This window comes from Eubalaena glacialis, chromosome 3 (genome assembly GCF_028564815.1).
Source record: "Eubalaena glacialis isolate mEubGla1 chromosome 3, mEubGla1.1.hap2.+ XY, whole genome shotgun sequence".
In the NCBI taxonomy this organism is placed as follows: Eukaryota; Metazoa; Chordata; class Mammalia; order Artiodactyla; family Balaenidae; genus Eubalaena; species Eubalaena glacialis.
Window position 1 is genome coordinate 175018274 of NC_083718.1, and position 25072 is coordinate 175043345.

A 25072-nucleotide genomic window follows, 5' to 3' on the forward strand; every position below is an offset into this window, starting at 1 on the left:
ATCCTCTGACTTCAGCACGTGGATGTGCCTGGCTCCCAGGCTGCAGTTTTTCGGGCTCAAAGCTTGCAAGTCCTAGCTGCCAGGGACAGATGGGCTTCATGGCAGGGAGAACCTGTGCATTCACACAGGCATCATGCTCAGACTGACTCGTTCTTGCTTTAATGCCCTGTTGTTGACCTCTTGAAATTAACAAAATAGTTTTCTTCAACAGGGCCCTGCATTTTCATTTTGCACTGGATCCTGCGAACTATGTAGCTGGTCCTAGTCAGAGACTGTGTCCACCCTGATCCCCACCATATTTCAAATGATGAAATTTGACTTTCAGGTCCAGCCCTCTTTCCAGGATGACAAATTGTTGCTTTAATCATTGCTTCCCATCCTGGGCAACGGCAGATCTTGCAAATCCAGTCTAGTTGCCTTTCCTTGGTTCTCCCCAAAGATCCCTTTTACCCAACCCGTGAATCCATCCCCCAGCAGCTGTGTTGGCTACTCACAGCTGCCCCATTCTCAGAATGGAAGCCCTAACATGGTAAGTTACTCTACCCCCTAAACCACTGACTGATACAGGGTACAAGAGGCCAGTTCAACTTGGCAATGTGGTTTGTGCTCTAGAGCCCTGCTCCTGCGATCTGGCCAAGGCTTGGCTTTGAGACTCTATCCCTGCTCAAGGTTCTTCCTTTCCCCCTTCTGCTTCAATCCTTCTTTTACAGGTTTTTCCTGAAGTCCACACCCTCAAAAAAATTTACCTAATGCCTGTCTCAGGCTCTGCTTCTAAGATGATGGGTTTAACTTCAGAATCTCTCTCAACACAGAGCACCAGATTCTAAAAATAGTAAGTTCTTCCTCTAGGTCTATCACAAATTTATTTTAAGCAAGTCACTCAAGCCTTCTGGTGACAAATAAGATAGTCCCCAAAGGCATTCCAGCCATGCTCCCTTGCCCATCTGCCAAGCCAATCTCAGCAGAGGAATGAGACCGAGGACAGAACTGAACAACATCCAGCTCAAAGGAAAGGCACTTAAAACCACCCTAATCTCCAATTTTATTATAGGACACATTGGGGACAGGGCAGGGAAGTGGCAGAGGGGTGACAAAAGAGGGCAGCTGGGGCCCTCCCCCACCATGAGCCTCAAGGCTCAGGTGGGGGGTCAGGCAGAGGCATCAGGTGAGGATGCAGAAAGCCCAAGCAAGCTTTACCTTTCACGGGGTACGGGTCGCTCATCACGGCGCCGGCCTTCCCAGACCAGCATGAGGGGAAGACCCTGCTGGGTGGGAAGGCTGAGCCTCTGCTGACACTGGGTGGCTCATGGGACAGGCTACTGCCACCCATGCCTGGAAGCACTGAGACAGACTCCGGGCCCTCCCTCCCTGTCAGCGGCATGGAAGCACTGCCTTCCAGAAGGGACACAAAGAACTGGGCTGAGCTTGTTGGCTCACGCCTCATTTGCTCTGGAGAACAGAGGGGAATAAGACATTTTGGTTTGAAAGGCTTTCTCACCTCACTGAAAACAGGCAGGGGAGAGAGGGGGCGGGCTGCAGGGTGGCGTGTGTAGTGCAAGACAAAACACTCCAACATCAAGACACAGGCTGAATCTCAACCCTACCACTGAGTGACCTTGGGCAAGTCACTTTACTTTCCTGAGACCCAATTCCTTCATCTGAAAAATGGGAATGATTACTATCTGTCTCACGTCTGTTGTGAGGATTAAATGAGGAAATGCATGTGATCTTAACAAAGTGCCTTAGGTAGAGAAAGCTTTTGGTAACTGGCCATTATTACGATACTTGATACAACACTGAGAACACGACAGTCTGTGAGGAAGACTCAGTGTGGAAACTCCAGTGGCAGGTGGGAGGGCTGGGAGTGCATCTGAGGAAATGTTCGCCTTCCTTCCTCTTCCAGGTTCAGGAGGGAGCCCCCCTGTGGGGTGACGGAGGGGACATAAGTGAGGGCAGGGGTGGGCGGCGGAGGGGGCTTTATGAAAGCCCAAGGGCCCCTCATGGGCCTGAGCGGAGGACAAGGATAGAGTAGGGGGTATACTGACCCTCTGAGGACTATTTTTAAACAGTTGGAAGAGGAGAAGGAAGAGAGGGGTGTTTCTTCCCACAGGAGCAACTGCAAAGACATCAAGCTGGATCCACCTAGGCTTTCAGATCCAGCCATCACGGGGCAGCTGCTGGGGGTACCACTGCCCCCTCCTTTCTCCTCAGTGCCGGGGCTATCAAAAATACATATAAACTGTGAGAAAGTTCACATAAAAACACTTTTCCTGCATGTATAAAAAAGAGACTGGCCGTGGTCAGTGGCTCAGGATGTGGACCAAGGCCCTGAGAGTGGCCAAGGAGAGTCAGTGGCCACCCAGCGGTGGACAGGCTGGTCAGGCTGCCTGATGGCTGGCACAGTGCCAGCGCTGGGGGACGCTGTGTTCTTTGACTGGGCTACACTTCTGTGGAGCTGAGGTCTGAGGGGCAGGAGGTGTTACAGGGACACTGGCCCCAGCAGCCCCGCTGTGGCCTGTGCTGGGGTAGGCGGTAGGGGTGCCATGGTCCTGGGCCTCAGCGGACTCCTTGCCAAGGGCAGAAGCTTACTTCATGGTAAACCTCCCTAGAGAGCTGGCTTCCAGTAAGTCCTGAAATAGGTTGCGGGGTCCTATCGTTAGGTTGGATTGAGTGGTCTGGGGAGCAGCAGGGGTACAGTACGATTTCCGCTTCTGAAGGAGGGTTCTACCCAGAGCTTCCAGAAGGCTGTCTCCAGCTGAGACTGACTCCACTGGGGACACCAAGCACAGGAGGGCAGCCAGGGCTATGCGAGGAAGAAGGCTCCGGACAAACAGGAGTGCTTCCCTGGCAGCCTGCCCACACCCTCAGGCCAGGGCTTCTTGATGTTTCTTTTGGGAGGGGGTGAAGGTAAGGAGAGAGGGGTGGCCCTGTCTTCCTAGCACCCACTCTTCCCTACTACTCGCCCTGCAAGGGCCGGGACTATGTGCCTGAGTGAGTGAGGTCCAGGGAGATGACCCCGGGCCCTCTTCTGGGGTCCCAAGCAGCTTCCGGAGCCAGGTAGGGAGTAAAAGGCTGATGGTGGCAGCTGGAGCTCGAGGTTCATCCACCTGGTCAGCCAAGGACCCCCTGTCCCCCCTTCACTGAGGCAAAGCTCGGATGGCCGCAGACCCCACGGGCAGCCTGAGAGGTGGAAGGTGAAATGTGCGAGGGCTGCTCTGGCTCTGGGGCAGAGGGGCCTGTCCAGCTCCCCGTCCAGCGGGCTTCTTGCTGCCCAGCAGGCGCACTAGGCCTGGAGGAGGGGCAGGCCGCGCCGGAGGCCCTCCTTCAGGAACTGCATGTAGGTGGCTGTGGACGGGTCTTCAAAGGTGGATGAGAAGCTGAAGACATTGTTCTCGATGTCCTCAGGCTTCACAGAGGTGATGTCCAAGAAGTAGTTGGCGTTGATGTGGTGGACCTGGGAGAAGGGTGGGGTGAGGACAGCGGGGACCCAGCCGGGCTCAGTGCCCCTGCAGCCTCAACTGTTCTTGCTGAGGCAGATGGCGGACAGCAGAGGCAACCGCTCCCCCTCCTCCTCTGCTCACAGGGCCCCTCTGACTCCAGGGCTCCACACCTCGCCCACCAGGTGAAACCTAATGCCTTCCGGCATCACCCTTCCCTCCCCTGCCTCCGCGCCCCATGACCTCTCTCCTCTGTTCCCAGAAGCCCTTAACTCCGCACTCACTTCTGTCGAAATGCCCACACGCCTGTGTCCCCATCTGCCTCCCGCTCCAGGTAGTGGGCACCTTAAGGGCAGGTGTCCGGTAAACGAACAAACAAATCGAGCGAGCGGGAGAGCACGGGCCACCCGCAGCCCAGGCGGAGTCCTGTCCGCCCAGCTTTGCCACCCCAGGCCCTGGCTGGGCCGAGTCCACCACAGTGGGCACCTGTGGACGGGTGCGAGCTGGCTGGCTCCCCCGGGCCTTTCCTCTTCTGAACTTCAGACAGAAGGCCCTTGGCTGGCACCCTCCTCCTTGCCACCAAGCCCTCACTGGATGCCCCCATTCCAGGCCAGCCCCAGCTCTTGCTCCTGCGCTGCTCCCCACCCGCCTCCATCCCTCAGTCCCACACTAACCATCCCCTGGGACTTAAAGGATAAGGGGCAGCTCTGCTCAGAAGAGCAGGTGATGCTGAGGCTCACAGGCGGGCACCTGTTTTGAAAGTCAGCTGTATTTCTTTTTCTTTCTTTCTTTCTTTTTTTTTTTGGCTGCGCTGCACGGCTTGTGGAATCGTAATTCCCCCACCAGGGACTGAACCCAGGCCCACAGCAGTGAAAGCACCAAGTCTTAACCACTGGACCGCAGGAAATTCCCGGAAGCTATACTTCTTAATTATGCAGCTTTTGCCAAGTCTCTCAACCTGAGCCTCAGTTTCCTTGTTTGTAAGACCGGCATTCGTGCTCATCTATCTCCCAAAGCTCCCGTGAGAACCCAACGCGACGATGTGAGTGCTGTGTAAGGGGCCCGTAGGGAGAGATAGGGTCTTGAAGCCTGGCTCAGCCTGGAGCGTCCCCAGGTCCTCTCTGCCTGTCATGAGGCCTGTCCCTCCCTCGCTTCCATCCCAGGACTGGCCGCAATGGTCTGAGCCTTCTCCTTCAGGTCACGTTCCTGTCCACTCTGCTGCTAGACCATGCCCACTGCTGCCAGGTCCCCAAAGTGCTGTTGAGGTTCCCTTTCTGAGGGAGTGTCCTGACTCCTGCACGAGGCAGGCTGAGGGGACATCAGGGGATAACTGAGGCTCGGACTGGCTAAGACACCAGCCAGGAAGTGGTAGAGCCAGACCTGGAGCCTGATGAGGTCTGTAAGCCGTGCCCCTTGTTTGCCGCTTCCCCTGCCCCATGGTGCCTGGCCCGGGGCTGGGGATGAGTGGTGGGGGACCTACCACGGTGCCATTGGGCAGGCAGATCATCATCTCCACGGGGAAGCTGTACTTCTCCAGGTGCAGGCTGGCCAGCTTCTTGTGGGATGGGTTCTCCTGGTTGTTCTGTGGGGACAGTTGGGCACGCTCCTGACACCTCGGCTCCCAGCACTGTCCCAGGGGTGCCCATGGGGCTCTTCCCGCCCACCTGCCACTCACCTGCAGGTCCTCCAGCTCCTTCACTAGGGACCAGGTGCTGATGAAGCTCTCGTTGAGGAGGGCGAGGATGGGCGAACTTTCCAGGACAGTTTCCCGGAGAGTCCGCCCTGAACCTGTTCCGGGAGAGTCAAGGCCAGGTGGGTGAGGCACCCTGCATGTCTCACTGGGTTTTCTATCAGCAGTAAACCTCATAAACTGTAGAACGGTCAGTGCACCCAGGTGAAATAACAGATTCAAAGAATCTACCACAGAGGAGGTGCGGAATAAATGGCAGCTGTAACTAACATCAATAACATACTGGCATCCTGGGCTGAGACTTGGCTGGGGGCCTACCTGGCCTAGGGGCTTCTAGACAGTGACAGCTTCTTAAATCCACTAAACTCTGTCCCAGGGCCTTTGCACAGACAATTCTTCTACCTAAAACACTTCCCCTGTCACTTGGCAAACTCATCCTCCTCATCCTTCAAAGTCTCAGATTACATGTCACTTTCTCTAAAGAAGCCTTCCCTGACCCTGCCACCCCGTTACACACTCTTGTGCCACTCTGGACCATGCCTTGTGTAAATTCACCACGCTTGTACTTGTTCATTCACTGTCTGCCTTCTGCACACACTGTGTGCTCCCTGAGGACTGGGGCTGATTCTGACTTCCTCAGTGCAAGATGCCCAACACCTAGCCTATGGCTCGGCACAGGAGGTGCCCAGGATGTTTGTCGATTGGCTGGATGTGGGCAGGGCCATTGTTTGCTCATCTTTGTACCCAGTGTCAGGCACCCAAAGAACTTTACACCAGCGGGTCTTTGTTGAATTTTCTGAATAAGTGAATGCAGCCCAGGCTCTGGCACTACCTTCTCTCACTCGTGTGCAAGTACAGGCACTTTCACGTCTGTTTTCACAACTCTGGGAGGTAAGTATGTTACCCTCTTACTGCTGAGAAGAGTGAGGCTCAGGGAAGGAGTCACTTGGCCAAGGTCTCCAGGCTGAAAATGGCTGAGCTGGGCTCTTTCTATTGTGTCCAGCAGCTTCCTCTGGGCTTAGCACAGAACCCTGCGAGCCCTTACCCCACACCCTGCCCCATGTCATCCCTGAGTCCCTCATACTGCGACAGAAGAGTCCCATTGGTCTCAGGGCCTCCTGTACCCACAAGGTATGAAGTCTGCCCCCCTTTCTCCCCTCAGACTGCAAGGGTCTCCCTCACCTCAGCAGGACTGGTCGTCCAGGGCCCCCCACAGCAGGACTGAGTGCACCAACTTGTTCTCGGCCTTGGCTTGCTCAAAGGCCTCGGTGAACGGCAGGTAGGTGACCTGGGGCCAAGTCGAGACAGAGAGAAGCTATTGTGTGCTTGCCAGGGTCCCATTCAGGGGCTGAGTGTGTGATGTGCATGTAGTGTGTGTCTGTAGTGTAAATACGTGTGTGTGTACATATGCATGTATGTTTGCAGTGTGTGTGTTTGTGTGTGTGTGTCTGTGTGTCTGTGTGAAGGGGTGATGCTGAGCCAGGGGGTACCTCCTCCAAGTTCTAAAGGGCAAAGGGGAGGCTCCCTGGCCCAGGCTGGGCCCCACAGGGAGGCAGCCTCAGCAGCAAGCCCTGCATGGCATCCCACGCCCAGTGCCCACTGCTGCTCCCACAGCTCCGGACCCAGCCCCAGGGATCCCAACCCCGCCCCTTACCCCTGTCTGGCCTCACCTTCTTGAAGGGGTACATGGCCACCTCCAGGCGCCGGGTGGCCTCCTCCCAGCTCAGCTCCTGCTGCCACGTGATCTCCTCAAACACAAACTGGAGGGGCTCCCCCGAGGGCAGGCGGCTGTCGATCATGTTGCCATCCTCGTCCAGGATCACAGAGGGCACTGAAGGGCCCGTGGCCTCCAGCTCCATCTGGGCCGGAGGTCAGTGAGGGATGATGTCACTGAGGGACGTCTCAGCGAGGGGCCTGAGTCCTCCAGGGGCCCCGAGAGACCCTCAGACCTCTGCAGATCTGCCCCTCATTGCAGAGGTGGGGAGACAGGCCCAGGGAAGGGCAGGACCTGGTCAAGGCTGTGCAGTGAGTGCAGGACAGAGCCAGTGTCCAGCCAGTGTGAAGCCATCTGAGGGCCCATGGCAGACGCTGGCTAGGAAGAACAGGTGGCTTCCTAGGATCCTGCTTTGGGGACAGCGGCTTCAGCCTGCAGGAGCTCTGTCCTTCACTGCCCCAAGGCTCCTAGCCAGCTGGGCCTCCTTGCAGCCAGGCTGAGAGGCCCTGTGGCAGGGCCCTGTGGCCGAGCCCCGCCTTCCTACCTGGGTAGGGACCACCCTACCCAGGTGCGCTCACCTGGGGTATGTAGCCGATGTCCACCTCCATGTTGCTGCTCTCGCTGGCCCCGTACAGCCACTCCATGTCCACATTCAGAGACCTGGGCACAGGTGAGAGGGTGGCCAGGGCAGAACACCACCGTCATCAAGGCCCATTAACCAGACGTCAGACTTTATCTCACTGAAAGCATGCAGCTGACCCTATTTTATAGATGAGGATGCTGAGACTTGGCAGGGTGGACCCAAGGTCTCAGAGCCACTAGAGTTCTGACGGCAGAGCCTGGGCCCTTTCCTCTCCCCAGGCTGCCTCTTCGGAAGGCACTGAGACCATACCACCCTCCACTGGCCCAGCCCTTTACAGTTCATGAAGGGCTTCCATACCCATGGCTCGTGCACTGTCCACGATCCATGACTCTTTAAGGCAGCGCTCATCAGTGCCTCCCCCCGCGGGAAGTCTGGCCTGAGCATGTGCAACCTGCAGATCCGCCACATGGGGGCGCCCCAGGACAACCAACCACCTTGGGCAGGTGAAGCAGTCAGGGTCAGCGGTCCCGTGGTCTAGGCCTGCAACACAGGCCCAGGAGCAGTTGCCCCCTCCTTCTGTTTCATTCAGTCCAGGACCCCATCTCCAACCCTGGGCTGAGCCCCTGCAGCACAGGGGCTTGCCTGATGAGCGAGGAAGGAGGAGGAGAGCTCGTCCTTCCTCCTCATTTTCCCCGTGGCCCAGGATGCTCCCTCCCTCGGGGGACTGAGAGGAAACCACTCCTGGTCCTGGGGGCAACTTTCTCTTCCCAGGCTGTCCCAATGACCCCCTCACTCCTGCCCAGGAGCCAGCCTCCCATCTAGCAGATGAGGAAACTGAGGCCTGGAGGGGTCCAGGGCCTTGCCCACAGCCACGGAGCCCACGGGTGCCACGGCTGAGACTTAGCTCTGGGCCCCTCATCTCTCAGCCCAGGTCTTGTCCCTGCACAGAGTCACTCAGGCTCACTAAGCGGCTGCATGCTATCAGGGAGGAATCTGGAAAGACTCTCTGCGTCCCCTGCTTCCCTGACAAGAGGCTGCCCCTGAGCAGGTCAGGCAGGCAAGCAGGCAGGTGACTGGCATTGAGCCCTCCCAGAAGCCGCCCCCTGGCCCCCCAGGGTCTGTGGTAGCAACTGCAGGCGTGGAGGGCCTGCTTCTTAGGCCTTTGTATGTGCCCTTCCCTCTGCCTGGCTAAACTCTCCTCAGCCCCCAGGTCACTGCACAGACGTCCCTTCCTTTGGGAGGCCTTCCTGGACCGTGACCAGCCGGGTCCCTCCCCACCTGCTGGCCTTCGCCTAGGGTGGCATGAGCAGGCTGTGGTTACGGGTCTGTTGGAGGTCTGTCAGCAGTATGCGGCGGGGTGGGGTGGGGTGGGGGGCAGTTCCATCTTCAGGGAGGGGCTGCTGGCCGTTGCGTTGGGTCCCAGCACAGAGCTGGCAGGCCAGGCCCACACAGCGCCTGGGACACGCCTATCAGATGATGGAATGACCTCCCTCAGCCCACCTCAAGCTACCTCCTCCTGGGTCAGCTCTAGGCCCCTCCCAAGAGAAGTAGCTCTGGGGAGAGACTGAGGGGGCCTCTGGTCCCCTGCATCTGAGCTCCTGGAGCTGGTGGGGGGCAAACGGGAGCAGGATGCCGGGGCCGGGGCCAAGGCTCTCACCTGTGGTTGGGCACGAAGAGCCGGAAGTCACGGACGTGGGTGGCGTCTTTGGAGAGGATGATGTGGCCCGTGAACTGGCCGGGTGAAAACCAGAAGGGGAAGTCGGGCGGCTCGCTGAGCTGGAACTCGGCGTGGATGCTGGAGGGAAAGGGCCCGGCTGGGATCAGGTTCCCTGCTGAGCAGAGCCTGCCCACCTGCCCTCTCACTTCTGCCCCAAAGCCTGGAACCCTTGGCCAGACTCTGTGAGGGGCAGAGGGCTGGGCGCGGGAGGAAGAAGTGTGTGGGGCAGGGAGAAGGGACGCCCTCCAAGCGCTGCCCATCCTTCAGGGCCCAGTTCATGTGCTGCCTTCCCCGGAAGCCTTGCCCGAGCCTCCTCTGAGCCCTCCAGGGTGTGTGTGACCTGGTGTCACAGCTCTTACGCACCCCCTTCTGTGTGGATGACAATCACAGCCAACAGCCCCATGCTAAGCACATTCAACACCTTTTCTCTTCCTCCTGGAGGAAGTCACCACCGCCCTGATGCACAATGAGGAAAGTGAGGCTCAGAGAGCCAAAGCTGCTTGCCCAGGACCACAGGGTGGTAAGTGGTGGAGCTGGGGGCTTTGAGTCAGGCCCCGCCTCCTGGTGCTCAACCCATCTGTGCTTCCCTGGAGTCCCAGGCCCAGGTGGGAGGCAAGGATGGGGCTGCCAGGACCCCTCACCGGAACATCACGGTGTAGTAGAAGTCGCTGGTGGCGGTCAGGCAGGCGACAGCCCCCTGAGGGGCAAAGCGGGTCTTCACGAAGGGCCGAGGGTGGAACATGCTCAGGAGCCGGTGGATGATGACCTGGGGGAGGGCAGTGGGACCTGGGCTGGCTTGCTGGGCCCAGCTCCCCTGGGTGAGGGTCAGCTCTGGATCTGGGGCCCAGGTGGGGGTGGGGCCAGAGGCAGGCCAGAGAGCAGGTGGGGTAGGCGTGGCCCTGGGGGTCCAGTTGCCGATGGGGAGGGGCCGTGCTGGGGCTGGGGGGCAGGGCCCCGGGGCTTGCCGTGGGCTACCCTCACCTCCTTGCCCTTGGGGGGTGGTGGGTAGAAGCGGTTGTTGGACAGATAGCCGGTGAAGACGCTCAGCTCACTGGGGATGATCCACCAGGGCTCGCCCAGCTCCGCGTGGCCCCGAGGGGGAAGAAAGGGCCGGAAGTGGCGGGCGGCAAACACCGCACTTGGCGAGGCTGCGGTCGTCCAGTTGCGGAGGCCGGACAGGGCCAGGCGGGAGACCTGGGGCAGAGGAAAGTCGACGCTCTGGGGCACTGAGAACGTCCCAGGCGTGTGCGGAGGTCTCCTTGAGCCCTGAGCCAACCCACAAGCCCAGGAAGCAGAGGGACCCGGGAGGCTCCTGCCTGCTCACCGCCACGAGCCTGGCACTCTCCTGCCAGAGCTGAGGCTCATCTCACTTTCCCCGGCCCCTTGCCCAGAGAAGTGGTGCCCCTGTGGCCCCACAGGTCCAGCCCAGGCCGGAACAGCTCGCTCGAGGGCAGGGGAGCAGAGGCAGCTGGAGGGGCCACCCAGGACTGGAACGGGGGGCTCTGTGAGGGGGGTTCTCACAGCCTCTTCCCTCCCTCTCCAAGCCCAGGTCCCGGGCCTCACACAGGCCTGCCTGCCTCTTGTACATAAGCCAGCAGACCAACCCCGGGTGCCCCGCCCTGCCCTGGGCTTCCTCTCCCCGTCCACCGGCCTTGCTTTCTGCTCTCTAATGCCCCCCCCCACCCCCCCGCCAAGTCTCCTCCCTGCGGCTAATGTCCCGCTTCCCGCTGACGAGTCCGAGTTTAGGTTTGGAGTTAAGTCTGTGGAGGGAGGCGGCAGCCACCTTTGGGTGAAACCTCTAGGGCCAAGAGCAGGGTGAGACCACAGAGCAGGGGAAGGAAGGGCACCCCCAGAGAGCACCCTGCTTCAAGTAGAGCCTGGGCCACGCTGGCTGGGCACCCCTGGCAAAGGCCTTCCCTGAGCCATTTCCTCATCAGTAACCCACCCCACTGCTGTCTGATGAGCTGAAGGGCGGGACAGAATGAGGGTCAGACGCTCTGCAGGCCTCTCTGCAGGCCTCTCTGCACATCTGCCTGGAGCAGAGGCGGGACCTGGGAGCATGCAGGTCCCCTGGTCAAAGCTCCACCTTCAGTAGCTCCTCCCTGCCCTTCTGGGCCACCATCAGTGGCCACCAGGACAGTGAGTGCCTGGCCCCCCTCAGGGTGCTCAGCCACCAGGGAGCTGCCCCACCTTTGACCTCCCTGGTGATGGGACCCGGGCTCAGTGGGGAGCTGAGGTGGGAGGAGAGGGCTTTCACAGGCAAGTTCTCAAAGCGGGGCTGGCTTGCAGGGCCAGGCAGAGCCTGCCCACCTGCTGGGTCCTGCTCACAGGCTGGCGAGCTCTTAGCGGAGCGGCCCGCAAAAGGGGGCTGAGCTAGGGACGCAGGGCTGCGGTGCTGCTCCGGACCCATCTCCCCTGTAAGTGCAGGTGGGCCCCCTGCACCTGCCCCACCCTGTTCTCTCTGCCCTGTAGGAGGGACTCATCTGCTCAGACATTACTTCAGCCCATCAATGCCAGACCTTTCTCCACCCAGATCTTACTGGACTCTCCCCCTGGACATCTCTCAGGGAACTCAACTTCAACAGTCCAAACTGACCTCATACCCTCCCTACCAGACCTGCTTCCCTCCTCCAACCCCCATCGGGCAATGGGCCCCCATGCACCTGGCCACCAGCCAGAAGCCTGAGTCACCTCAACTCCCCCCCCACCCCTTTCCATTAGTAGCCACACCGTGCCTTTCTTCCTTTCCCAGCATCCCCCGGGCTGCCTTTCTTCTCCATCACCATGGCCTCCCCCAACCTGTCTCCCCCTCCCTCCTGGGAACTGGTCTTCTTGCCTCCCTTTTCTCCCCAGCTGCCAGTTTGGAGAGCCTAGATCTGATGAGAGAATTCTCCTCTTTCAAAATCTGCTATGGTATTTTGCTGCTGCAGAACGAAGGCCAAAGTTAGGCAGCTGAGGCCCTTTGCCATCTGGCAACTTCTCTTCCAGTCCCACTGACCAGGATGCTCCTGCATGTGTCCCCCATGCCCTGGGTCCAGCCACCCCCTCTCTCTGCCCTCAGTGGCCTGCCTGGCATCTCCTGCTGAAATGACAGTTCAGCTGAGCTGTAAAAGCTGAGTAGCTGTGAGTGAGGCAAAGAGAAAAGGTTGTTCCTGGCTGAGGGACCAGCATATGAGAAGGCTCTCAGCTGGAAGAAAGCCCGGACATCTGGAGTAGTGGAAAGCTGAGAGGAGAGCGCAGGGGAGAGAGTGGGAAAGGCGGGCAGGGCCTGGGGATGCCTAGGTCCTGGGAGGGATTGAGACCCTGTCCACAGGGCCTCTGGTCCTAACCACAGGGCTGGTTAGGATGGCACTTGTCAGGGTCATCCCCACCCTACAGCCGTTGCCAGGGGCTGAACCTCAGGTCCAGTTCATCGGAGCTCAATGGAGCACCTGTCAGGCTCCAGGCACTGTGCTAGGGGCCTGAGGGGGCACAAATGTGTGAGTCACCGGCCTTGCCCTGAGGAAACTCACAGCCTGGGGGGAAAGACTGACTTGCAGAAAGTAATGATTACAAGCAAGGCGGCTGCATCAGCACGGTCTCTAGTGCACTTGCTGTTTCCTCCAGCCGGATCCTTTTCCTACCCCTACTGACAATGGGCTGAGCCCTCGTCCCCTGCAGTCACTGTCAAATGTCATTCCCTCCAGGAAGCCATCCAGATCCCCACTCTGGGTCAGAGGCTCATGCTTATCCCTCCTACCTCCCCTACCAGACTGTGTGCCCGGACAGGAAGGACAGCATCGCACCCACTTCTGGACCCCCAGGGCCTGGCGCACTGGGTGCACAGAGGGTGCTGATAAAAGAAGGAAGGAAAGACAGAAAGAAGGGAAGGTGAGCAGAGCACAGACCCATTCTCAGGAGGTGAGTGCACACAGATGGTCCCTCTGTCTCTGGTCCCGCCTGTGGGGGACCCCCTGCCACTCCTGCCCCAACTTACCCCTAGGAACCCATCTTTGCTCTTGGTCATGGACTCTGGCAGCAGAGGCTGGAATCGGGCTTCTATGGTAAGTGTCTCCTCGCTGGGGTCAGGGGGCAGATCCTCCTCCTCATAGCTGGCCGAAGGAGTTGACCCTGTGAGACACAGGTTGCTGGAGAGGGGTCCTGCCTTAGATGGCAGGGCCTCACTTCTCTCAGGATGTCCACATTGGCCAGTGATTAAGGGAGCCAGGCCTGGCAGGGATGGGGGTGGGGGTGGGGCTGTAACAGGTAACAATCAACAAAGTAACAATATAGATCACATCGTTTATCAAACATATACAAATTGTATGTGTATGATATATAATGTGTACATATGATGTATACCACATGGTATATCACACATATACATTTTCTCCAATGTGTATCACATTTTAGTTTCACAGTAACCTTGTGAAGGCAGTATTATCAATTCCATTTTACAAATGAGAAATTGGGGGCTCAGAGAGGTGAAGTCACTTCCCCAAGGACACACAGCTAGGTAGTGTGTGATCAGGATTCAAACCCAGGTCTGTTTTACTCTAAACCTACGATCAACCACAACCCTCTTCCAGGGGCATTAAGATCTCAAAAGTTTCCTCAAAGGCTTAGGAACCAGACGACCTGGGTTCAAATCCTAGCCCCACTCCTCACCAGGTTGTGTGATGGTTGGCCCAGTGGCTTGTTATGAGGATTAAATGAGATAATCCAGGCCTGGTACAGAGTAAACCCGTAATAAATGTCAGCTGTATTGCTATTACTGGTGGTTTCATGGTTGGGGATCCACAGGGCTAGGGCTCAAACCTAACTCTGACTCTAATGTGTGCTCTTTCCACTAGGCCAGGCTGGCTGCAGAAAGGCCATTCTCACTGTCCCCCTTCCCTCAGCCCAGCTCCGGGGTGAGGCTGGCTCCATTTCCTGGACAATTTGGGGCAAATCACTCATCCTCTCCGGTTTTCCCACATGAGAGATGGAGCCCATGCTACTGTGCCTGTCCCGTCATGAGGTCTCATGGAGAAGCAAAGGCTGCTCAGAGAGGTCAGGGGACGTGGAATCAGGTCATCTTTGGTGTCACAAAAAGAGCACTGGTCCAGAAGTGAGGACATCTGCTTCTCCCTGTTTCCTGGGTGGCCCATTTCCCCATCAGTACGAGGGGCTGGACTGGCTAGTGGCTGAACTTGATTCGTCAGATATCTTCCTGCTCAGAGACCTGCCAAGTCTGTAGTCTTTCAAGGGTGGAGGGAGTCACGATGAAGGCTTAAGGGAGGCATGACGCCTACTGCAGAAGGGGTGACTAACAGCAGGGCGGGGTCCCACGACACAGATAACAGAATGAAGCACGGGTGGGTCCTGTTACGACTGCTCTCTTGCTGGTAGAGACCACACCTGGCATTTGTTGACAGACGGACTGACAGACTGAATGGGTGCATTAAAATGGGTGCATTCTTAACCAGGAATCATCAGAATCACCAGGATGCCTTTCTAAACTACCGATGCCCAGAACCCCCCTCAGACCTACTGAGTCAGAGTCTTCAGGGGCTAGAATCTGGAAAATGTGCTCCCAATTAATGCTCCCCAGTGGCTCCTGATGCAAACCCCTTTTCTAAAGAATCATGGTTACTTCTGCATTTGTAAGTCAAGGCAACAAAATTTCAAAACAGCAATCTGGAAACCTCAGAGGAAGGGAACAATGGGAATGTGCAGCGTTACTGGTTGGCTTGCTTATCCAATTACTTAACTGTTATCATAGATAATTATGAATAATAATACCCAGCATTTTATGGCTCTTTGGTTTTTTAATAAAAAGTTTTATTTCCTGACTTACAAGTAAAATTTGCTCACTACTGACAACTTGTACAACTTTTAAGGTATAAAGCAGAAAATTAAACACACATAACTGTACCAACTAGAGAGGACTGTTCGCCTCTATTTCCTGCTTAGATTTGGTGTTTTTCTGGTTTTGTTTTGTTTTTTGTTCTCCCAAAAACTTGGTCCAGTTTTGCACTCACAGTGGCCTAATTGAGGGAGAGACTCTTTTCCCCTGATGGAGAAAAAGATTTGTGTGAAAAAATTAAAAGCACCCCCAAGCCCAGCAAGCTTGGCCAACATGTCATTATGAGGGAACTCTTGCTCTCTGGCCATAAAAAAGGACAAGGAGGTGGCTGTGTGGCTGCTCGGAGAAGTGTGTGCAAAATAAGAAGTCAAAGCAAATCCACACAGGGCTGACCTGTGTATCTGCCCATCTGCTTTCATGACAGTACTGACTGCCCCTGGGAGGCACTGACACATACGCTCCAGCAAATTAGCATTTTTCATCTGACCCTCCTCCTCTGGCAGTGACCAAAGGCCACTGGGTCAGCACATGGCTGACCTACCTGACCCATCCTGAGACACAGAAAGCCCATCACGGTCCTTTGGCGCTTACCAGCCTGAGAGCAGCTGGTGTCTCTTTCTAGTCTTTCCCATCTATTGACCTACTTACACCAGGCAATTTGGGTAACAAGTAGATGCCCAAGATCATAAGTTCAAGAAACGTGACAAGATATGGACACAGAGGTTAGGGTGGTGATGGAGCAGTGAGAGAGGCATTTTATAATTCATTAGAATGCTTCAGCCCCTCATCTTTACAGTAAAAATCACTGATTACAACCAGGCAAAAATGGGTAACAGGGTGGGATAGGAATCTGACAGCTCCCGAGCAGAGTTTAATATTTAGCAGTAATGGTAATAGCTCCTATCTACTGACTATCTACTGCATGGTGGGCACTTTGCAGACATTTTTCTCTAAGCTTCAAATGAGCTGGTGCAGGACCTGAAGACACAAGGCCCCTAATCCTGGCTCTGCACCTTTCCAGCCTGGGCAAGCTGGAGAGCCTTCCTGCGCGCCTCCGTTTCCTAAACTATACACAAGAGGATCAGGACAGGTCCATCTCACAGGCACTGTGAAGATTAAAAAGATGACTCACAGGAGGTGCTTAAAGCGATGTCTGGTCCTGAGAAGGTGGTCAGGGAATGTTAACTAGTTTTAGTCACACGTGAGGAGAACAGGCTTGGGTGTGCGAGTATGTGTGGGTGCCCATGTTGAAGCAGCTTGCCCAAACCACCAGCCGGAAAATGTCAGAGCTGGGAGGACCCCAGGGCTGCCAGGACGCACCGTCCTCCCCCTACTCCAGGCAGCCCTTCTGTTCAGAGCAGACACAGAGGACACAGAGCAAGAAGTAGAGGGCGGTGCCCTGGCTCCCTCCTGCCTAGTCCCCAGCCTCTCCCGGTACCTGTCAGCTTCTCAGCAATGGGCTTGAACTCCTCGGGGCTGAGGTACGTGTCCCCGTCAGTGTCCAGAGAGGAAAAGAGGAAGAGGCCTTCTGTCCCCAGGGCTTTCAGCGCCGAGTCCTGCTCGGGAGGAGGTGGCTGGGCTGAGCAGCTGTACACCCAACTGGCATCCCGAACGGGTGGAGGGAGCTGCTCCTGCCACATCTTCCTGGGTTCTCTCAGCCCATCTCCCAGCCCATCTGTCCAAATGCCACCTCTGCACGCCCCAGAGCCCCAGTCCCCCTTCCCATCACTCCTGGTCCCTGCTTCACTCTGAGCCTTCATCCACTGTCCACTCTCTAAGTGCCCCCTTTCTATCTGGGCCCAATCCGCCCATCTCGTGTCACCCTCTTGGTCCACCCATTGTCCTCTCCGGTCTCCCCTCCCCACCGTCCCAGCGCTCCCGGCCCGTCCAGATGCTCGGGTCCCACCTTTGCTCTCTGCTTTGTCTGCACTGTCCTAGTCACCCATCTGCACTGTCCCCCTGCAGCCTGTCCCAGCTCCTGCCTCACACTGGGCCAGTCCTCTCACCTCCCCCATCAGTCCTTCCAAGTCTGCCCGACCCCTGGAGCCCCGTCCTATCCCTTCCCTGCCGCCCTCCCGGCCCTCCGGCCCCCACCCGCCCCCCGCCCCTCGGAGCCCGGTCCCTCTGCGAGCCCCACCGCTGCCCGGGCCCACCCGAGTCTCCCGGCCGCCGCGCCCTCCCAGCCGGCTCGGACCTGCCGCGCGGCCGCCTGGGCCTCGGCGTGGCGAGCGAAGGCCCGGGCGGCGGCGGCCGCGGCGGCGGCGGCGAGGAGCGCTCCGAGCAGCGCCAGGGCGCGGGCGCGGGCGCGGCGCGGCGGGGACGCGGGCGGCGCGGCGGGGCCGGGGCTGGACGGCTCGCGCTCGCCCGGCCGGGCCCGGCCCATGGCGGCGGCTCGCGGCGGCTCCGGACGGGCGGCAGGGGAAGCTGACCCGCGGCGGCGCGGGCGCGGGCGCGGGCGCGGGCGCGGGCGCGGGCCTGGGCGCCGGGGCGGGGCGGGGCGGGCTGGGGCGCGGGGTCCGGCGCACAGCGGGTTCAGTGGGCGCACGAGTCCGTAAGGGGGCGCCGGGAGTCCTGCTCTACAGGCCCCTTCCTGCCAGTCGGTGCCTCCTTCTTGTACTTGGTCTCCCAAAATGAAACCGGGCCTCCGCGTCTCATCTTGCCTGGCGGAGCCGGGAGCACTTCCAGGCCGAGGACTGGGAGGAGGGGCTGGGCGGCGGTGGGGAGGACCCGCACAGCCGAAGCTTTCCCTGGGAGGGGGCTCAGGGGCCGCCAGGCCTGTGTCCACCTTTCTTGGCAGATGTGAGGGAGGCCAGAGAAGGGCACTGACGTCCTCCAGCGGCCGCCGGGCACCCTACTCTCCACCCTTATCCCACCTGCTTGCTAAAAGGTCTTCAGTCATCTAGAAACAGAAAAGCTACGAAGTTCAACCCTCCCTATTCGTTTCATGGTCCGGCTGGAAGGCCACCTCTGCCAGTTCCTCAGGGATGGGAACTACCTGTTTAAGGCCAACACAGGTGGTGCAGCCCTGAACCCTCACCCGCGGGGCCAAAGTTTCCTTGCCTATAAGGAGGATTCAACAGAGGCCCTTCTGTGGGTTGTGGTGAAGACGAAATACCCGGGTTGGCAGGGGTGGTAGTTCCCAGGCGCAAGGCAAGACCGGCTGTGAGTTACCCGCTCTCCCCTGCTGGACCTGCCCTGGCCACAGGAGTGGTTTTTCCGGAGAACAACACTTGGAGGAGGGCCTTGGGAATAGAGGCGAGTGGAGTCTGAGGAAGTTCTTTCAAGTCCCCAGAAACCTTGGTTCCACTGGGCCTCTTTTCCGTTATATCAAGGCCCCAGGAGGCCGGGGATGGCTTTGCCTGCAATTCCCACGAGAGGGCAGCAGCTGCCAAAGCCTCTAGACAAGAACCCCGAGCCCAGGGGAGCAGCGGTGCTGCACGTGCACCTCCCAGGTCTGGGATGTCAGGGGGGATTTAATAGGTACTCAGCACCCACTATGTGCTGGACTTGGTGCTGGGAGATTCATGCCATCTCATTTTGTCCTCAGGCCACACGGTGACGTGAGGTTTGTTTGTCTCATTTTGAAATTGAGGAGCCTGGGAATTCTCTGGCTGTCCAGTGGTTAGGACTCCGCGTTTTCACTGCTGGGGCCCAGGTTCGATCCCTGGTCGGGGAACTAAGATCCCGCAAGCTGTGAGGCAAGGACATCATCATCATCATCATCACCATCATCATCATCATCATAAAATAAAATTGAGGAGCCTTAGCCCTTTCACTCAGGTCTGAGTCCAAATCTCTTGCCATGCGGCCTCCCAGGGGACGGGACAAACGACTGAGTGGGGGAGGGGCTGGTCTCTACCACCACTTCTGTCCTTCATGGGTAACCAGCCATGACAGTGCCATGTGGGCAGGGCCCTGCCTTCCCAGTGCCCATGCGTGACCCAGCACATCATGGGCACTCCCATGTCTTTTGGGTGATTTGCCTCCCAGGGACCAAGAGTTGTGGGCCCTGGGCCCAGCTCTCGCCCCATATCCTCGAAGGGACCCATTGAGGGCCTGACATCTAGTGTTGGCTTCCGAAGGCATCCAACTGTGCCACTTCCAACTCATTACCGCTAATGTTTGGGGACACCTTGCATACGACAAATGCTATTAGAAAACCAAATTCCATTCTATCAGGAAGCAAAGCTAACAGAGCACAGAGCAGGTTAGGCGGGAAGATTGATGAGCCAAGGCCCCTGGAAAATAAATGAGGGAAGTTTTCTTTGCCAGGTTACTTTTACTTGTTACACTTGCTTTTTGTTAAAGACACAGACACCCCACTGGTCTCGGTGGCCCAGGGCTGGAGAGATGCGGCTGAGATTGGGAGAGGCGTGTCTCTCAAAGCTCAGGGGGTTTCTGGAGGGGAGGGGTGGGCTTGCAGGATTTGAATCAGGTCAGTGAGCCTCTGGGAAAAGGGTCAATCTTGGGACCTAGCTCTGGGGAGACGTCAGTTCTGGGCCTTGGCACTGGAGCAGTGCTGGGTGTCCTTTTGTTCCCAGGAGGGCTTGCCTCCAAACCAAGGGCCAGGGCAGAGCAGGGCAGAGCCTTGAAAGATTGGGCCAGCGGGGCAGTTGTGGCCAGCGCCCTACAGGAACTCTTTGGCACCTTGTCTCTGGCCCCTGAGAGGGCAAGGGTGGTATTTGGTAGTAGCAGCAATTGGAAACTGCACCAAGGTAAGTGGCACGTTGGCCATGTCCTTGAGGAGCTCACCGGTTAGCAGGGGCATCACTCATTCACCCATTCAACACATGGTTGTTGAGGGTCTTCTGTGCTCTGTTCTGGGCATTGGGGATCCATCGGAGAAGAAAGTGGAGTCTGGTCTTCTAGACAAGTATCCTCCAGGGATACGCTGACTCCCTGGAGGTGAGTGCTCGACAAGAGGGATGTACGCAGGGGAGGGTCCCCCTGACTGTCAGGAGGGGTCAGGAGAGGCTTCACGGAGCAGAAGTCCAGGCGGGCTTGCGTTCAGGAGGTCACCAGCGGAGCACTGGGAAGAGCATTGCAGGGACTGGAAGAACAGAGGCAAAGGCCTGGGGGCATGTCCATGGGACTGTGAGGACGTAGTCCAGTGGTTCTGGGCAGAGGGACTGAGGGTGGTGTGAAGGGAGAGGATGCAGGAAAGACAGGCTGGGCTCCACCCAGCGTGTGGAAATCTTGGACTTCATCCTGGAGACAATGCAGTCACCAGAAGGGAGGAACGTTGCGCCACCAGGCACCTTCAGACTGCTGAGGGCGGCTCCCTGCCCACGGTGTCCCTGCTTCTGCCTCGAGGCACAGGAGTTCCGCTTCCACAAGCCGGGGGTCTGTGTAAATACTCCCCAAACTCCACCCACCCACTGGAAGAGGAGGGAGGGCCGGGCCTTGCTGTAGCCTTGGTGGCAGGGTCACTGCCTCAAACCCTGGCCGTGGTTCTTTCTCTCTCACACACACAACCACACCTGCCTGCCTTCTGGAAGCATCCTCTTTTCTTCTGCTTCCTGTCTCCCGGGGTTAGCTCGCCAGGAACGGGTCTCTCTCCGGGAGGAGGCTCTGCCGCTCTCCAGGCAGTAAGACGAAATTAGGATTTTCTACCCTAGCTCTACTGAGATAATAAACCGGTGGGGGTGGGAGTGAGGTTGGGGGGTAGCGAGAGCCATGTGGCTCTGTGTTTCTCCCCTATCGTCTGAGACCTTGGAGAGTCAGAGGGGTGATTCGCCTCAGACCCAACACTAACATCTTGGCAGCCAGTAATAGGACCGGCATTCCAAATGGGAGCAAAATGTCACTTGGGAAAACTGAGGCTTCTGGTGCCATTGCAGGAGTGGCTTTACCTGTCTGGACCCCGTGGGCCTCTCAACAAACTCAGTATCTACTCTGTGCTGGCAGCTATGCTACGTCCCAGGAGCACAGTAGCGAAGAAGACAGACAGGGTACTTCCTCCCTTGGAGCTAAATATTCTAGTAGGAGGAGAGAGGTGATGAACATACAGAGAAGATAATTTCGGATAATGGTGAGCACGAAGGGGTAAAACAAGGTGCTACAGAGTGACACAGGCGGGGGTAGGTGACTTCAGCTAGGAGGTAACACTTACATTGCAACCTGAGTGAAAAGAAGAGGCCAGCTCTGTGGAGAACGGAGGAAAGGGCATCCCAGGCAGAGGGAAGAGGAAACAAGTTTCCTCTTCCTACCTGGGATGCCCTTCCTCTTCTGGGCAAAAGCCCAGGGGTAGAAACAAGCTTGGTGTGTTCAAGAAACATGAAGAAGGCAGAGTGAGTTATTGGGAGAGTGACAGGAGAAAAGCTTGGTGACAGAGGCTGGGGCCATGTCATCAAGGAGCTTGCAGGCCATGGCAACAAGTTTCACTTAAGATATGATGGGAGACCATCATAAGGTTTTAAGCAGGGGAGTGACATGTGATTTGTTTTTAAAAAGACCTTTCTAGTAGCCAAAAAAGAGAAACAACCCAGATTTCGATTCATGAGTGGATAAACAAAATGTGGTATAGCCATACAATGGGTATTATTCAGTTAAAAGAATTGAAGCGCTGAGGTGTGTTACAGTGTGAACAAACCTCAAAAACATTATACTGAATGAGAGAACTGAATGAAAGAAGCCAGACACAGACACCACATACTGTATGATTCCATTTATGTGAAATGTCTGGAATGGGTAGATCTACAGAGACAGAAAGTACATTAGTGGTTGCCTGGGGCTGGAGTGGGGAAGGGGAGGAGAGAGGATGGGGAGTGTCAGCTGATAGCTACAAGGCTTCTTTTGGGGGTATGAAATGTTCTAAAATTAGATTATGGTGATGGTTGTACAACTCTGTGAATATACTAAAAAAAAAGAATTGTCTGCTCTAAATGGGTGAATTTTATGGCATATAAATTATAAACCAATAGAGCATTTAAAAAAAATTTTATTTATTTTATTTATTTATTTTTGGCTGCATTGGGTCTTCATTGCTGCGTGTGGGCTTTCTCTAGTTGCGGCGAGCGGGGGCTACTCTTTGTTGCGGTGCCCATGCTTCTCACTGCGGTGGCTTCTCTTGTTGCGGAGCACGGGCTCTAGGCACGTGGGCTTCAGTAGTTGTGGTGCGCGGGCTCAGTAGTTGTGGCACACGGGCTTAGTTGCTCCGCGGCATGTGGGATCTTCCCGGACCAGGGCTCGAACCCGTGTCCCCTGCATTGGCAGGCAGATTCTTAGCCACTGCGCCACCAGGGAAGTCCCCGGTAAAGCATTTTTAAAAAGACCTTTCTGGTTTCTGGGTAAAGGATAGACTGAGGGGAGCAAGAGTGGAAAGAGGGAGACAGGAGGCTCGTTCAGCTCCCAGCCCTTAAATGTCAGGGGCTGGGCTCCTGGAGAGAGGCGGGAGGATGCAGCCAACAATGCGGGCGGCTGATGAGAGACAGGGCTTGCTGATGGGTCAGAGGAGGGCGGTGAGAGCAAAGACAAGCATCGGTTTGGGCTTGAGCTCAGGTAGATGGTGGTGCCATTCCCGAGGCGGGGAAGCCTGAGAGGCCCAGGCGGGGCGGGGGGAGCTGGGTCGGGGCTGCAGTGTGGAGATGCCTGAGCTGCCCGTGTGGAGCAAAGCATGAAGCTGTCAGGGAGGCAGTGTGTGGGAGTCTGGAGCTGCAGGGGGTCAATGCCTGGGCTAGAGACTTGGGAGTCCCCGGCCTCTGGATGACATCTAAAGCCACCAGATTCAATGAGATCTCAAAGGAGAGAGAAGAGGCCTTTGGCCTGTGTGGCCACAGCAGCTGTATGTGGCCACAAATGTGGCCGAGCCTTGGAATGCTGAGTGGCTTTGGCTGGACTCACAGACGCGGGACTGGGGCTGTGATTAGCCAGAAAATAGATTGATTGTAGGGGTCACGACAGCCTTTGGCTAGACTCTGATGCTGTCCAGGCAGAGAGAGATTTGTTTCCTGGGGTCAGGCCGGCCCCTGGGGCTCTGCCCACATGCACTGCTTTATTCTCAGCATCACTAGCCTGGCTGCCACCAGCATCGCCTGGGGCCTTTGAATAGAGACCAGAGCCCCAGCCCGACTCCCACCCCAGTTGGTTTGGAGAAGTGGGGAGTGTTTTCCCAAGTGCACCAGCGATTCTGATGCACAGTCAGGGTTGAGAATCACTGGGCTGCAGCGAGCACTAGCTGAGTTTTCCTCTGTGGGATTTTTGGAGTGCTAAGCATCGAATGCCAAATCCGGAAGAATTTTTCCTTTTTATACAACCACCCTCCCCGCTATCCTGTTGCTCATTCAGGACTGGAAGCTGAGAGTTTCAAATGCAAAGACAGCCAAGTTCCACACAAGCTACAGAAAATGAATCTGACATTTGGGGGCCTTCAAACAGTGTCAGGCACAGGAAGACGGTGCAGAGTTAACAGCCCCACGCTCTGCTCCTCGTGTCCGTTTTGAACTGTGGCCACGGAGAGAACAGGGGTTGGGGGTCAACCTCCCGGTTTGCCCAGGACTGAGGGTCGCTCACTATGAACAGCTGCAAAGTCCCAGGCCAGCTGGGATGAGCCGGCTGCCGTACAAGGGACGGACATCTCTTAGGTGCCTCCAGGATGCTTTATTTCATAAGCTCTGATCTTAGTTGTGTACTTCAGAGGTTTTAACCACAAAGGATAGAAGAGGGCTTTATGATGGCCAGACAAAAAGTGTGAGGGCCCTTATTATATAGGAGATAAATCGTTATACATTGTCTCTTACAAATTGAGACAGAGGAAAACTCAGTGGAATTTTTATAATTCAAAGACCAAGAAGGGAATTAAAAGATTTTGTGCTGAAATTAGCGGTGGACGAGGTCAGCATAGGATTCACTCTGGGGATGGCAGGTATTGACAGGAAGCAGCAGGAGGGAGTTTTCCGGGGGCTGGGAATGTTCTGTCTTGATGGGGGAGGTGGTCATAAGGGCTGTACAGGGGTCAACATTTCCTGAGCTGTGAAGTTAAAATTACTGTCCTTTACACGTCTTACTGGATTACATTAAACCTCAATCGAAAAGATTTTATTTTATTTTTTTTAGTAAACATTCCTATGACATTAGGCAATTTTCAATCTTCAACAGTTTTTCACTCTATTTTCAGTTTTGGGGGGAGCTAAATAAAAAATAAGAAATTACCACCCCCCCCAAAAAAAGTTTTTTTAAAAAAAGTTTCATTTAAAAACTCAAGGAGAAACAGGACTGATTTAAAGCAGAAAAATGAAAGTAAAATGAAGGAAGACATGGTGATTGAGGTGGAGCAAGGGGGGGATTTCCTTAAGGGCAGGGTGAGGGCAGAGACAAAGATGCAAAGGGAAGAGGAGGCTGACAGTCTCGCAAGATGGGAGCAAGGGGTTGGAGGCATTGGAAGTGTTCCTCAATGGGAGGGATCCTGGAGAGATTTAACAGAGACAGAGGCAGGATCTCAGAGAGCACTGTCAGATGTTCCCCAGAGAGCCGGGGGCAGGGCACCCCTCCGGGGGCCCTTAAAGCCACGGTGGACGGCAGCAGTCAGGGTGGACCCCTTGGCCAGCAGGTGAGCGTTGGGAAGAGAAGGTGTGGAGGCCACATGGTGACTGTAGGTGGGGAGCCACGTGCCAGAGGGAAAGCCCTGGAAATGTGCGGAGTCAGGACCCTCCGGGAAGTGCTGGGAGAACTCTAAGGCAGAGCGGGGTGGGGGGATGGCGTGGGCAGGTGGGTGGAATCCAGGCCTGTGGGGGACGCCCATGGCAGGCCGTCTCCTGGCCGGCATTCCCCACAGGGAGGGGGTGAAGGCGGACAGAGTATTATGTTTGAGACCCAGAACCCAACTTGACTTCGTACCTGCCACAAATCCAGAAGGTTCCAAAGAGAAAAGAGAGGAAGGCCCTGGACCCCACAAACAGCCTTGGTTCCACATGTACAAGGGAAGGAGAAGAGCCATCTTAGGAAGAGGCTTCTATTTTTAAGAAATGCAGCTGGGCTTGCTTGAAAGGAGCGGGGGGAACGGAGTGGAGTGGAAGCCGCGGGAACGAAGGTCAAAGGGCGGCTCTGGTGGCTTGAAGCCTCCCAGGCCCGAGACCGGAAGAGTCCAGAGGCTAAGGACGGGCCGCA

The 25072-nt window shown here is 56.7% G+C and overlaps 1 protein-coding gene across 3 annotated transcripts; it reads right to left on the bottom strand.

Moving 5' to 3' along the window:
• Positions 1 to 1018: 1018 nt before the first annotated feature.
• Positions 1019 to 17351, bottom strand: SELENON (selenoprotein N). 3 transcript variants are annotated; one of them, XR_009700403.1, is made up of 12 exons: positions 16407 to 16728; positions 13118 to 13251; positions 10123 to 10335; positions 9783 to 9907; positions 9082 to 9219; positions 7420 to 7501; positions 6798 to 6986; positions 6310 to 6415; positions 5113 to 5225; positions 4918 to 5019; positions 2046 to 3454; positions 1019 to 1921 (listed from the first exon to the last, which is right to left on the bottom strand). XR_009700403.1 is itself a non-coding variant. In XM_061184710.1 (12 exons), exons 1-12 carry the CDS (start codon positions 17349 to 17351, stop codon positions 3284 to 3286), a joined length of 1680 nt encoding a protein of 559 aa, XP_061040693.1. In that variant the 3' UTR covers positions 1019 to 3283. The 3 variants fall into 3 exon arrangements, 2 of the variants coding, with proteins under 2 accessions (XP_061040693.1, XP_061040694.1); XM_061184710.1 differs by adding an exon at positions 17163 to 17351 and having other exon boundaries at positions 1019 to 3454; positions 16407 to 16524; XM_061184711.1 differs by having other exon boundaries at positions 1019 to 3454; positions 16407 to 16834.
• Between the last annotated feature and the right edge of the window lie 7721 nt (positions 17352 to 25072).